The sequence below is a fragment of the Tupaia chinensis genome, unplaced genomic scaffold, assembly GCF_000334495.1.
Source record: "Tupaia chinensis unplaced genomic scaffold, TupChi_1.0 Scaffold138812_1, whole genome shotgun sequence".
Lineage (NCBI taxonomy): Eukaryota > Metazoa > Chordata > Mammalia > Scandentia > Tupaiidae > Tupaia > Tupaia belangeri.
This window is the reverse complement of record NW_006198705.1, coordinates 572,562-587,220: the sequence shown is the minus strand read 5'-3', so window position 1 is coordinate 587,220 and position 14,659 is coordinate 572,562. Positions and strand designations below refer to the sequence as shown.

General features: G+C 46.2%; 1 protein-coding gene across 2 annotated transcripts in view; it reads left to right on the top strand.

Annotated features, from left to right (window-relative positions):
• Positions 1–14,659, top strand: part of SERPINB1 (serpin family B member 1) — a 51,491-nt gene that overhangs the window by 28,473 nt on the left and 8,359 nt on the right. Inside the window, exons 1-3 of one of the 2 annotated variants that reach the window (XM_006161679.3) lie at positions 10,027–10,140; positions 11,412–11,587; positions 14,316–14,453. In XM_006161679.3, coding sequence (XP_006161741.1) covers positions 11,420–11,587; positions 14,316–14,453 — 306 coding nt within the window. In that variant the 5' untranslated portion in view covers positions 10,027–10,140; positions 11,412–11,419. Of the gene's footprint in view, positions 1–10,026; positions 10,141–11,411; positions 11,588–14,315; positions 14,454–14,659 lie in introns of those variants that run through there. The other variant, XM_014592926.2, reaches the window with a different exon arrangement.

Below are 14,659 nucleotides of genomic sequence, written 5' to 3'. Positions count from 1 at the left end.
CTCTGTCTGTCTGGCGAGCGCACGTGCCCTATAGCAAAAACCTCTCCAAAAAAAAAAGAAGAGAAAGAGGCGAGGGAAGCAGGGGGAGGCCAGACAGTCCTTTACTCTGAAACTGCTCTTAAGGTCTTTTCAGGCCTTTTCAAAAAAATTATTTTATTTAACTTATTTATTTTTATTTATTTATTTTAATTTGATTAGAGAGGGACAGGGCGAGACAGAGTGAGAGAGCAAGAGAGAGAGGGAAAGTAAGAAAGCAAGCTGCCAGGTCCGGGACTGGAACAGTGGTCAGCCATCTGAGAGTCCAATGCACCTAACCACCATGCCACCTGCTGGGCCCAAGGCCTTTTCATGTCTTTTAGATCAAACTGCCCAGTGTGCCAAAAAAAAAAAAAAAAACCATGTTTGAGGGAGGTACCATGTTTTCAGCCTCAGCACTGTGCAAGGCGGAACGGATGGTGGGGTTGTATCGAACACTTCCTGTGTGTATCACCCTGAAGGGTGGAGGCCCGTGGGTCTGATGAGTGAGCATCTGTTATTAATTGTGCTGCATGTCACTAGTGGGCGGGGTTAGATGTTAGATGTTTACCTTAAGTTGCTGGTAATTCAAAAGATATACCTGTTTTTTTATTAAAATCAGAAATATTAAGCTATGTATTAAAGAGTTACTCAAAGATTAATTTGCCTTTAGATTGGATTTATAATTTTATGACCATAAACCATTTAATACTGTCTGACCACTAAATTTAGGCAAAAGTGTATGCTGACAATTTTAAAGATATCTTTATTATATTTATTTACTTTTTACATTTGTCACAGGGTGCGTACAATGTTCAGAAAGAGACAGAGAGAGAGGGAGAGGGGAAATAAGGAAGCACCCTTCATGGGGAATGGCCATGCTGCAATCCCTCCACTGCCTCTCTCCCTCCTTTTAGGATTGTGGGCACACACACACACACATGCCAGGTTTATTTTTCAAGATGCAGGTCTGAGACTTGAACCACACAGTTGGCCACGTGGGCTCCAGCCGCCTTAACCACAAGGCCATCAGTTGCTGCAATATTTTTATATTTATTTTCCCTACTACTTTTGAAACCTTTTGGCACACAAATGTACTTAGGTTATGTGAACTCATAAAGCTTAGGTTTGTGGGACCAGAAGATGGTATAATGGTTGCCTCGTTGGACTTTCACATAGTCAATGGTCGTTCGAGTTCCATATCCAGCAGCTTAAAACTCATGCTGGGTGAGAGCGCATGCGTGTCCAAAATCCTTGAGAGGAGAATGGAGGAGAAGGGATTGCGGTGTGGCCATTTCCCCTGGGGAGTGATTTCTTGCTTTCTTGCTCTCTGTCTCTCTCTTTCTGGCGAGCTCATGTGCCCTATAGTAAAAACCTCTCCCCCAAAAAAAGGCAATAGAGAAGACCCTTCAGATGTGATGTATTCCTTCCCCAAACATTAGGTTGCACTAACTTGACTACCATTCACTGGGAAGTGAGAAAACAGCTTAGAATAAACCTTTCAACCAAAATGGGATGTCTGAAGACAGAGGAGACTTACCTGGATATTCCCTGAGGAGAATCTTGAAGCCCGGTGAGGAGAAGGGCCCCCCTACAATGGAACCTGGCACTGGATTTGGGCAACTCTCTGAAATCTCCAGTTCTTCTCTGGTCCCAAGTAGGGTTGCCAAAGTTAAAACTCCATGGGCTGATTTACAGTTTTTTCTTGTATCTCCTGCTGTCAATGAGACAGCAGGGAACTGAGGTGAGAGACATTCCAAATTCCTAGAACCTAACAGAAAAGCAGTGGCTGAGAGACTGGGTCTGAACCAGTTGGAACCAAGATGGCACCTGTACCGACTACGGCCTAACCTTCAGACTCATTAGGCCTCCATTGTACCATAAGAACATGTTGGATGGTACTCTCACCTGTGCTAAGACAGTTTGGAATTACCATGACAATGATCAGAACTACCCTAATAAGGGTAGTTCCAGAAAATGGAAGAGACAGTGGTTCCAGGAAAACCACTGCCCCTTTCCTAGAAAAGTCATGAGTAAACAGCCGCTTACTTAGCCTGACATTAGGCCAAGCCATATAAGCCAGAAGTCCACCGAATTTGAGGGCTGACCTGCCTGTGGAGTAGCCCTTCGACCTTTCCTTCAGTGAACAGTTCTCCCCTTCCTCTTGATGGAAGCAACGGAACTGTTCCCCCATCTCCCTTTGCTGCTCTACTTACAAACTAATCTCTGGACACTCCGTCAACCGCTCACTCTTGAATTATTTTCTGAGCAAACCCAAGGAGACTCTCACACTCTGGGGTAGACCCCCATGGACTGTCTCCCTGGCAACATCAAAACTATTATAAATAAAAGAGCTGTGGTAGCTATGCCCCTCAGAACACTTTCTCTTTTTCTTTTTTTCTTCTTCTTCTTTTTTTTAGGTCTGTGTTATTTGCAAACATATTCTTTGTGTCATTCTATGACTCCATCAAAGTTGTTTGTGATGGGTTGAGACAGGACCACACCAAAGGCAGGGCACTGCCACTTCCCTGGAGAGATCCACCTTCCAAGTGAGCCACACTTCAGATCATTTTTATACCCAGCTAACACACTTCTGTTGTATAACATCAGCTCACCCTTCTTTATCTTGTCCTTACAGTAATAATGAGAGGCTTTAGAGATGCCTCTTTCTTGGTGCTTTATTCCCAGGACCGACTTTTGCACCATGGTCATGACAAGCATGTCATTTTCCATTGCGTATTATAGTCGATGACATTGAACCTGAACTGCTTGTTTGCCTGTTTCCATTTAAATTAGAGATATTTTGCCCTTCCTGTTTGAAAAGTCTTGTATTTATCAGTTATTGAAGAACTTACCTACGCACCATCACATCATCTATTCACATGGCTATGGTTCTGGGCTATCACCTTCTTTTTATTTATTTCATTCATTTATTCAACAACATTTATTAAACACTTCCTATGTGCTGGGTGCTGTTCTTGCTCCTGGGAACATAGCAGTGAGCTAAGCACTGGGTCAAAGCCCCGTTCTCCTGTTAGTGACCAATGCTACCAAGAAACAGAAGTTAGCATGGGATGAAAACAGAAGCTTAGCAACCAGGGGAGACCCGGCACTGAGCAGAAACCAGAATTAGGAGTTTGGCATATCGGGGACAAAGACCCAATGAAATGAAGCCTTTTAATTTTTTTTTTTTTTTAAGAGAGATTTTTGCTATAGGGCACATGTGCTCACTGGAGAGACAGAGACAGAGAGACAGACAGAAAGCAAATACTCATGGCCAGGAGGAGGAGCCACAGTCAACTACACAGGAGTCCAGAGACGTAACCACTATACCATCAGCTGGTCCTAAGTCTCTTAATTTTAAATACTGAAAGAAGGCCTATAAAATGAGAGGGTAAGGAAAAGAGGGAGAGATCGGAGGAAACCTCAGTGGACAGTTTTCACGTGTATTTTCCAAAGAAAACTTGATTGTGGGCATTTTGGCTAGCCTTGTAAGGGAAACTGACCTTGATTGAAGAATAAAAATTACATGAATGTCCTAACAGACGACGCAGCAGTTCCAGGGTCAGGTGGTGTTGGTGGGTGGTGCTTATTTTATTATGGAGAAATACTGCCCTCTGTAGACCCCCATGGACTGTCTCCCTGGCAACATCAAAACTATTATAAATAAAAGAGCTGTGGTAGCTATGCCCCTCAGAACACTTTCTCTTTTTCTTTTTTTCTTCTTCTTCTTTTTTTTAGGTCTGTGTTATTTGCAAACATATTCTTTGTGTCATTCTATGACTCCATCAAAGTTGTTTGTGATGGGTTGAGACAGGACCACACCAAAGGCAGGGCACTGCCACTTCCCTGGAGAGATCCACCTTCCAAGTGAGCCACACTTCAGATCATTTTTATACCCAGCTAACACACTTCTGTTGTATAACATCAGCTCACCCTTCTTTATCTTGTCCTTACAGTAATAATGAGAGGCTTTAGAGATGCCTCTTTCTTGGTGCTTTATTCCCAGGACCGACTTTTGCACCATGGTCATGACAAGCATGTCATTTTCCATTGCGTATTATAGTCGATGACATTGAACCTGAACTGCTTGTTTGCCTGTTTCCATTTAAATTAGAGATATTTTGCCCTTCCTGTTTGAAAAGTCTTGTATTTATCAGTTATTGAAGAACTTACCTACGCACCATCACATCATCTATTCACATGGCTATGGTTCTGGGCTATCACCTTCTTTTTATTTATTTCATTCATTTATTCAACAACATTTATTAAACACTTCCTATGTGCTGGGTGCTGTTCTTGCTCCTGGGAACATAGCAGTGAGCTAAGCACTGGGTCAAAGCCCCGTTCTCCTGTTAGTGACCAATGCTACCAAGAAACAGAAGTTAGCATGGGATGAAAACAGAAGCTTAGCAACCAGGGGAGACCCGGCACTGAGCAGAAACCAGAATTAGGAGTTTGGCATATCGGGGACAAAGACCCAATGAAATGAAGCCTTTTAATTTTTTTTTTTTTTTAAGAGAGATTTTTGCTATAGGGCACATGTGCTCACTGGAGAGACAGAGACAGAGAGACAGACAGAAAGCAAATACTCATGGCCAGGAGGAGGGCCATGCAGAAATCCCTTCTCCTCCATTTTCCTCATGGGACCTTGGGCATGCACACACACACACCTAGCGTGAGTTTTAAGCCACTGGGTCCAGGACTGGAGCCACAGTCAACTACACAGGAGTCCAGAGACGTAACCACTATACCATCAGCTGGTCCTAAGTCTCTTAATTTTAAATACTGAAAGAAGGCCTATAAAATGAGAGGGTAAGGAAAAGAGGGAGAGATCGGAGGAAACCTCAGTGGACAGTTTTCACGTGTATTTTCCAAAGAAAACTTGATTGTGGGCATTTTGGCTAGCCTTGTAAGGGAAACTGACCTTGATTGAAGAATAAAAATTACATGAATGTCCTAACAGACGACGCAGCAGTTCCAGGGTCAGGTGGTGTTGGTGGGTGGTGCTTATTTTATTATGGAGAAATACTGCCCTCTGGAGGATAAAGCTATGTTATGCAGCTGACATCGTACTGCTATTCGTTCTGTAATTCAGAAAATGAAACTACTACTAGAAAAGAACTCTGAAAGGTTATTTTATCCATTCCCATGACTTCAGTGACTTAAGCTTCCCAATATAGGAACATGCAAATACTTTTAAACGTGCTGTGTTGCTACCTACAACCATAGCACACGGTCCCAAATTGCTCATTGTCATGCAATTACTATCTCATCCCAAATCCTCAGACTTACACGAGAACATTAAAGTGACTCTGCGTTGCCCTAACCATCACACAACTGGCTGGACCCCTCTATTTTTTCCTTCCTTCCTATTATTTTCTTGCAGATACTCAATTGCTCTGTCATTTATTAAGTATCCTGTCACCTCCCCATTGATGTGCCTCGCCACTGCTGTCAGATCTCGAATGTCAGCATAAACAAATGTCTATTTCTGGGATCTCCGTGCTAGGGCACTGGCCCGTTGTTTATCCCCAAACCAACACTATCTAGTCTAATTGTAACAGCTTTATACATTTTTAAAATTTAGTAGACTACGTCTTCCTGTCATGTTCTTTAAGAAAAACCATCTGACCGTTAGCATTATCATATTTTAAAGAGGTTTTTGCTATAGGGCACGTGTGCTCACCAGAAAGACAGAGAGAGACAGAGAGACAGAAAATGAGATATCATCCCTCGGGGGGGATGGTCACACCACAATTCCTTCTCCTCCATTCTCTCGGGATCTTGGGCACGTACGCACGCATGCACACGCGCCCGGTGTGAGTTTAAGCCATCGGGTCCGGGACACGAACCGCGGTTGACTAAATGGGAGTCCAGTGACATAACCATTATGCTAACTGTTGGTCTCAACATTATCATATAACTTTTATGACTAACTTGCCTGGCTTCCTGTACATGAGTATTCACATGTTTCTATTGGGATATTTTGGGGGATCGTAATTAATATAAAATCAATTAGAAGGAAACAGTTATATTTACAATATTGGATTCCACCCTATGAATGTGACTTATCTCCTACTTACATTTTTCTTTTTTCTTTCTTTCTTTTTTTTTTTTTTTTTTTTTTATAAATGTGCTATAGAGCACATGCGCTTGCTGGGGAGAGAAACAAAGAGGGGAAGTGAGGAAGCACGTTGCAATCCCTTCTCCTCCATTTTCCTCTCAGGATTTTAGGCACTCATGCACATGCACTCAGTGTGTTTTCTCAAGTTGCTGGTCTGGGACTCGAACTGTCTAGTAGACCAGGTGGGATCCAGCCAACTTAGCCACCACACCATTTAGCCGGCCCAGATTTTTATTTTCTGTCTTTCTTTCTTTTGTTATTTTTGTTTGTTTGTTTGTTTTGCCATAGGGCACATGCACTTCCTGGAGAGAGACAGAGAGAGTCAGAAAGAGGAAAAGTGAAAAATCCCTGCCCAAGGGGAGGGCCATTCTACAACCTTTTCACCTCAACTCTCCTCCTGGGATTTGGGATTTGGGGCACGCACATTCACATGTAGAGTGGGATTTCCTTTTCCCTTTTTTGAGAGAGATTTTTGCTATAGAGAGACAGAGAGAGACAGAAAGCAAGAAATCACCCCCCAGGGGGATGGCCATGCCACAATCTCTTCTCTGCATTCTCCTCTTGGGATTTTGGGCATGGACGCACACGTGCCCGGCATGAGTTTTAAGACACTGGATCCAGGACTCAAATCATGGTTGACTACATGGGAGTCCAGTAACGTAACCATTACGCCATCTGCTGGTCTCCTGGGTCCGGGACTTGAACCATGATGGGCGATGTGAGAGTCCAATGACATAACCATTACACCATCTGCTGGTCCCTTTATTTTTTAATTTTCCAGAGGGCTCATGTACTCACCAAAGAGATACAGGGAGATGGAGAGAGAGCGGAGGGAAAAAGGCTGTAGCATACCCACATCTATGGGGTGCGGGTATGCTGCGGTCCCTTCTCCATTTCTGCATTGTCAAGATTCAGTCTGAATTCAGAGGGATGTGTGTGTTGCTAGATGTGGGGGGACAGGAAGAGTGTGGAGCTCAGAGGTATAAACCACTACCCACAATTAGGGGGCGCACACATGCGGAATGATGAGAACACCCCAGCCACCTTTTTTTTTTTTTAAAGAGATTATTTGCTATAGGGCATGCATGCGCACTTGCCAGAGAGACAGAGACGGAAAGTGAGAAATCACTCCCCAGGGAAATGGCCATGCTGCAATCCCTTCTCCTCCATTCTCTTGGGATCTTGGGCACGCATGCACACACACCCAGTGTGAGTTTCAAGTCACCAGGTCTGGGACTCCACCCGCAGTCGACTACATGGAAGTTCAGAGACGTAACCGTTCCACCCTCTGCTAGTCGTATGAAAGAACATTTTTAATTGCTACTTAAAAATAATTTTTACGTAAGTATAAAATAGATGTATAAAGGTACATGAATTATACATACAACTCAATGAATTAATAAATCAGTAGACCTAAGGACCAGCAGTTAGCGTAATGGCTATGTCGCTGGACTCCCACGTAGTCGACTGCGGTTTCAGCCCCAGACCCGGTGGCTTAAACTCACACCGGGTGCGTGTGCGTGCTCTCCAAAAATAAATAAATAAATAAATAAATAAATAAATAAATAAATAAATAATAAAATCAGTAGACCTGTGTAAAGAGTACCCCGGTCCAGAGATGGAATTGGGTCAGACTCTGTGGCACGGTCTGTAGCTTATTGACAGCCATGCTGGAAGCCACAAGGTTCCCTGTGGGTGGGATCCTGGGCCCACCGGGTCACCCAGGCTTCTCCACCACTGTCATAACACGTGTGTGATCAAGGTTAATAAGTGTTGGTTTCGGGCCCGAAGATGGCATGGAGGTTAAGGTGCTGGATCCCGCATGGCCAACTCTGTGATTAGAGTCCTGGATCTGGTGGCTCGAAAATCACGCTGGACATGTGTGCGTGCATGTCCAAGATCCCAAGAAAAGAATGGAAGAGAAGGGTTTGAAGCACGGCCATTCTCCTTAGGGCGTGATTTCTCACTTTGGGTCTCTCTTCCCGTCTCTGGCGAGCAATTGCACCCTACAGCAAAAACAAAAACAAAACAAACAAACAAACAAAAAGATAAAAGTAGAAAAGGTTGGTCCTTTCATTCTACTAAATTGCAAAATATTCCAGCTTTGTGACCTAGTGGTTAAGGGAGCTGGATCCCATGTGACCAATCACAGGTGGTGCACGTGTGTGCCCCTAAATCCTAAGGATGGAGAAATGAGGGGAATGATTGCAATATGACCATACTCCACTTGGGGGAGCTTTTTCACTCTCCTTCTCTGTCTCTGGTGAGTGCACATGCCTTCTGGCATATTCTGAACCAAGACATAGCATTCAAATGGATTCTATGTGTCCTAAAATAACATGCCCACAAATATAAAGTTATAAAAAATAACTTGAGGGACCAGCAGTTAGCGTAATGGCTATGTTGCTGGACTCCTATGTAGTCGACCGTGGTGTCGACTGCGGTTCAAGTCCTGGACCCAGTGGCTTAAACTCACTCCTGGCGTGTGTGCGTGCGTGCCCAGGATCCCGAGAGGAGAATGGAGGAGAAGGGATTGTGGCATGACCATCTCCCCTGGGGGGTGATTTCTCGCTTTCTGTCTCTCTGTCTCTCCGGTGAGCGCACACGCCCTATAGCAAAACAAACAAACAAACAAACAAAAAACAGCTTGATATTTTCCCACCCTAATGTGAACGTGTATTCTAGAAAAGAAAGTTTTTTTTTAAATAAAATATTGTATAATAAAAAGATGAATAAATGAATGAATACAATTGTAATACCTGTGCAATCTTAGTTAGTAATAAACTTTTGCTGCTTAGTTGTTCAACTATGGAGAATATTTTTATCATCCATTGCTGTGATCTTATTTGTCCCTTTTTATTATAAACACGAGCCAGCAGGTAGTATGGTTTTAAGGTTCTGGACTCCCACATGGCCGACGGTGGTTTGAGTCCCGGACTTGGCAGCTTGAAAATCGTGCCAGGTACATGTGCGTGTGTGCTCCAAATCCTGAGTAGACCGAAGGAGAAGGGATTGTGGCATGGCCATCCCACATGGGAGGTGATTTCTCACTTTCCCTCTCTCTGTCTCTCTCTAGTGAGTGCAAGCAACCTATGGGAAGAAACCTTTAAAAATGTTTAAAAGAACTATTAAGTCATTCCCGATATAATCCATATTAATAAAACAAAATTTTTTTTCTTTTGTCCTCTTTGGAAGATGATTTGCAAGAAAGCAGGGGAGAGGTTTTATGAGCGCATAATTATTTCCTACCTTCAAGCACTGCAAATTTTGGTGAAATCGCATACCCCAGACATTTAAAGGGGGAGAAAAAAAACTCTAAAACACCCCCCACACAATTGTGGCCTTTATTATTCAACCCTAACCAGTCTATTTGACTCTATGGGGGAAAAAACGAGTTAGTCTTCATTTTCCTATGTTGACTAAGAGATCCTTTATTCACACAGATCTGAATGTCACAGGTGTGTGCTATGTAAGTCTGACCCACTTGGTGTAGTCACCATCTGGGAGGGGAGATGTGGGGATTGAACTCACTCTGGTGTCTCAGTGACAACCACATCATGGTTTCTGTTTTATCTTGGAGGCCTCTCTTACCCTCTATGCAGTGACCCCAAATTTGATCCTCACCCCAAAAGCCCTCCAGAGCTTGGACTATCTAGGTGGGACTCTAAAGAGAACCAATGGCCCTCTAAGGGACACATACTACACAGCAGTCATTCACACCTTAGTAAGAAATAGCTCACCAGGTCCTAGCCAGGGATTTGGGGAAAGGCTTAGAAGTGAGACAGGAGCTGATGTCCTGAGGAGAGCACTCCGTGGGATCTGCTTAGCCAACCCTCTGCAAAGCCCACACTCCGAGACAGTCAACCAGGGAAAGCCGGGCTGCCCCGCCCACGGCCGGCCCAGGCGGCGCTCCCCTTCCGCAAAATATAAGGGCCGCGGGCGTTGTCTTTCCCGTGCAAACCTTGCACAGAGCTCGGATCCCTTGCACCGCGCAGCAGGTAAGGCCCGGCCTGGGGCGCCGCTGAAGGGCGCGGGCGACAGCTCGCAGCCGCTCACGCCGGTCCCTGCCCCACTCCCCACCGCCCTGCAGCTCGCTGCCTGGCGCCCTCGCCCTCATCTAGCCAAGCACCCTCGCTCCGCCGGGTGGGGGCGACCCCGGAACCCCAGCGCCCAATCCTGGGCGCAAGGCCCGAGGGAGCGATCCGCACCCGAGATCAGAAAACATTTCTCCGAGCTCCCTTCACCCCGCCTTCCTCCTTCCCGAGCTGTGAGTGGCGGTTTCCAGGCAGCCCGGCCCGGCCGCTTCTCCTTTTGCAGCGGCGAAGGGGAGAAGGGGAACCCGCCCAGCCGGCGACTGCGCAGCGGGGGTGCAGCTGGCCACCTCCAGGCCCAGCCGGCAGGGCTGTCCCTGCCCGCACCGGGGGAGCCTGAGGCTCTGGGAGAGGAGGGCAGGCTGGGTTCGTGGGGGTCGGCTGGGGTTGCAGCGGCGGGGGACACTGTCCCCAGGGTTTCCAGACTCGCAGGACCTGCACTGTCACCGCGGCTTCGGACACAACATTAGCGACTGAAACTCACAAGTCAGGATAGTTAGTTTTGCTTTGCCAGTGTATTTGTTTTTGCTTTTGTTTTTAAGAGAGATTTTTACTATAGGGCATGAGCGCTCGCCCGAGAGACAGAGACAGAGAGACAGAAAGCCAGAAATCACACCCTAGGGGGGGATGGCCAAGCCACAATCCCTGCTCCTCCATTCTCCTCTCAGGGTCTTGGGCACGTACGCACACGCGCCCGGCGTGAGTTTTAAGCCACCGGGTCCAGGACTCGAACCAGGGCGGACTACATGGAAGTCCAGCGTTGTAGCCACCACACCATCTGTGGGAACGCGCTTTAATGCACAGTGGGTGGCCTGCGCCTTCCAATGAAATCTGTTATTTTCCGAGTATGTAGGCAATGGATTCATTGACCAAACTGGTCTGAAAATTAAACAAAGTGCCCAGAAGTGTGGGTAGTAAGAGGGGTACCTTGGGACTGGGAGACTCTGCTGAGGCCACAGTGACCCCGGCCTGGGTACCTCCTCAGACTCACCTGTCCACAGGTCAGAGCCCCTTAGACACCCTGCTCCCACTCTGTGTGCTTAGAAAAGTATTCCTGCCCTCCGGGGAAGAAGGGGGGGCAGGGCACGTTCCAGAGTGTTCCAGGTGGTCGGCACAGGTGAGGGGCTGAGGGAGAAGGTGTGGGCAGCGGGTCACCCCGGCTTCTCTTCCTGCCACAGCCTTCACCATGGAGCAACTGAGCGCAGCAAACTCCCGTTTCGCCTTGGACCTGTTCCAGACACTGAATAAAAACAACCCTACCGGGAACATCTTCATCTCTCCCTTCAGCATTTCATCGGCCATGGCCATGATCTTCCTGGGGACCAGAGGCAAAACCTCCACACAGCTCTCCAAGGTCAGGGGAAGCAAACCCCAGGGGTCTCTCCTCGCTGGTCCGCATGTTCTTTCTTTCTTTTTTTTTGAGAGGTTTTTGCTATAGGGTGCATGTGTGTGCCAGAAAGACAGAGAAAGACAGAGAGACAGAAACCAAGAAATAACCCCCCAGGGCCACGCCGTAATCCCCTCTCCTCCATTCTCATCAAGGAATCTTGGGCAGGCACTCACACGCACCCGGCGTGAGTTAAGCCACTGGGTCTGGGACTCAAACCGCGGTCAACTGCATGGGAGTCCAGCCACATAGCCGTTACGCCAACTGCTGGTTCCTGGTCCTCGTGTTTTAAAGTCTGTATGTAACAAGGGTGCCTCAGCTCTAACCGTGTGTTTTTTGTTTGTTTTTTCTTTTGTTGGAGAGGTTTTTGTTAGAAGGTGCATGCGCTCGCCAGACAGACAGAGACAGAGAGACATAAAGTGAGAAATCACCCCCCAGGGGGAATGACCACACCACAATCCCTTCCCCTCCATTCTCCTCTCGGAATCTTGGGCACGCACGCACACGCGCCTGGTGTGAGTTAAAGCCACCGGGTCCGGGACTTGAACCACGGTCGACTACATGGGAGTCCAGCGACATAGCCATTACGCTAACTGCTGGTCCCTGACAGTGTGTTTTAAAAACCGCGTGTCTGTGTTTGACCATTCTGCCTTAGGAGGTTGGACTTTCCGAGAAGCCCCTAGGATGGTCCATTTGTACGCAGGCTGTCTTTAACCTCAGGTCTTTATCCGGCCTGGCTCTGTGAAGGGCAGGGCAGTGCACACAGCCGAAGGCAGGGCCATCCTTCTGTGCCAGTGGGTGAATCTCTGCCAGTGTTCCTGTCAGGCCCGCCCTCTCCTCCTGCACTCGCAGTGTCCAGTTTTTGCTTTGCATACGGTGACCTGGCGCGGAGCATAATGCAAATAATGAGATGTGTTCCTAAGGGCCTGACTCTGGAACTGACCCTGGTGCTGAGCATGGGTTTTTCAGCCACACCCAAGTAGGTGAGTGGAGGCCCCGCCTCTCAGGAGCAGGACCAGGCCCCAGACAGCGGACCCTGACAGCCAGGAGAGGCAGAGCACCCAGCCTTCCTTCTTGACCCACCTTAAAGGGCCTGGAAGGTGTTCATTCTTTTTTTTTTTTTTTTTTTTAGAGGTTTTCGCTATAGGGTGCGTGCGCTCGCCAGACAGACAGAGAGACAGAGAAACAGAAAGCAAGAAATCATCCCCCAGGGGGGATGGCCATGCCTCAATCCCTTCTCCTCCATTCTCCTCTCGGGATCTTGGGCACGCACGCACACACGCCCAGCGTGAATTTCAAGCCACCGGGTCCGGGACACGAACTGCAGGTCGACTACGTGGGAGTCCAGCGACATAGCCATTACGCTAACTGCTGGTCCCTGGAAGGTGTTCATTCTGAGAGGGGAGCTCTAGCTTTGTTTCGAAGCCCAGACGAAAGGAGTGCTGACATGGAGGTTTTCCTAACATTCCTGCCACACACGTACTGCACCTGTTACTCGGGAGGGTGCAGCCCTGGGTTCAAGTTCAGAGGGCTGCAAAACTTCTGTTACTCATAGTTGCAGGTGCAAAAGCATTTAAACGTTTTGAAAATTCACTTAAAAAACAAAACAGAACAAAACAAACAAAAAAACCCACCAATATTGATTGTTAGCTGCTTCTTACAGGGCTGTATCAGCTCCTATTCGGAGGCTTTCCAGGGACTTTATACCCTCCATAAAGAACATTTGAAGGTTTTTTCCTCTCATTTCCATTAAAACAGACACATCACAGTGACCCGGAAACACTCCCTATTGCTCACTTGCTCAGTGAGTAATGTGGACTTTGTATGCCAACTGGTTTTGTTCCTCAGTCTCAAAAGGGAGGAACCAACCCAGGCCTCATAAAACCATCAAGGGCCTCTTGATTTGTGACTGCTACAGGAGGAATGAAATGTTTGCACAATCTTAAGTTTAAAGAAGCTGTTTTTAAATAGACAGATTAATATTAAATGATAATACAAGAAAAAAGCCTCTAACTGTAATATCTTTGGGGTCTGACAGAAAGGATTCTTATTTTCACTTTTTACTTCTGAAAACTTTCTGTCAACTTATATTTGACACGGAATATAGATACGAACATTCCACTGATGGTTGTCTTTGGCAATAAAACAAACATACGAACATTTAATTACTAACCACTCACATGTGTAAAACTATAATAATAACCCAAGTTATAAAAGCAGTTTGAAATGTTGGAATTACACATTTTATCAGGTCAAACATTTTGGATTCGTTGTTGGTTCTTTCTTTTTATTTTTATTTTTATTTTGCTATAGGGTGCATGCATTTGCCAGAAAGACAGAGAGAGACAGAGAGACAGAAAGCGAGAAATCACCCCCCAGGGGGGATGGCCACACCACAATCCCTTCTCCTCCATTCTCCTCTCGGGATCTTGGGCATGCACGCACACACGCCCAGCGTGAGTTTAAGCCACTGGGTCCGGGACTTGAACCGCAGTCGACCGGGTGGGAGTCCAGCCACGCTAACTGCTGGTCCTCCTGTTGTTGGTTCTTCAATGACACATTAAAGTATGGGGCTGGGGTCATCCATAATTGTTTTAAAAACACATTAGTTCGATTTTGAGAAGGGCAAAAACCAGGAATCATTTTCAAATTTCAAAATAAGTGGCTGTAGAAAAAAATGTTTTCCTTATTTTAGACTCTTCACTTCGATACGGTTGAGGACATTCATTCAAGATTTCAGAGTCTGAACGCTGATATCAACAAACGTGGAGCACCCTACATTCTGAAGCTCGCTAACAGGTTATATGGAGAGAAAACCTACGAGTTCCTCCCCGTAAGTACTTGGCATTCATATTCCCAAAACTCATTAGACAGTGCAGCTATTTTCTCAGCAAAATCAAGTCCCAGAAGTCAGTTGAAATATTTGTGGGCATTCAGAAAAATAATACAGACTACAAACATGACAGAAAATGCCCCTGTTACCAATTGTTGTGGTGGTTTTGTTTTATAGTCTTTATGGTGAATGAAAAAAAAAAAATC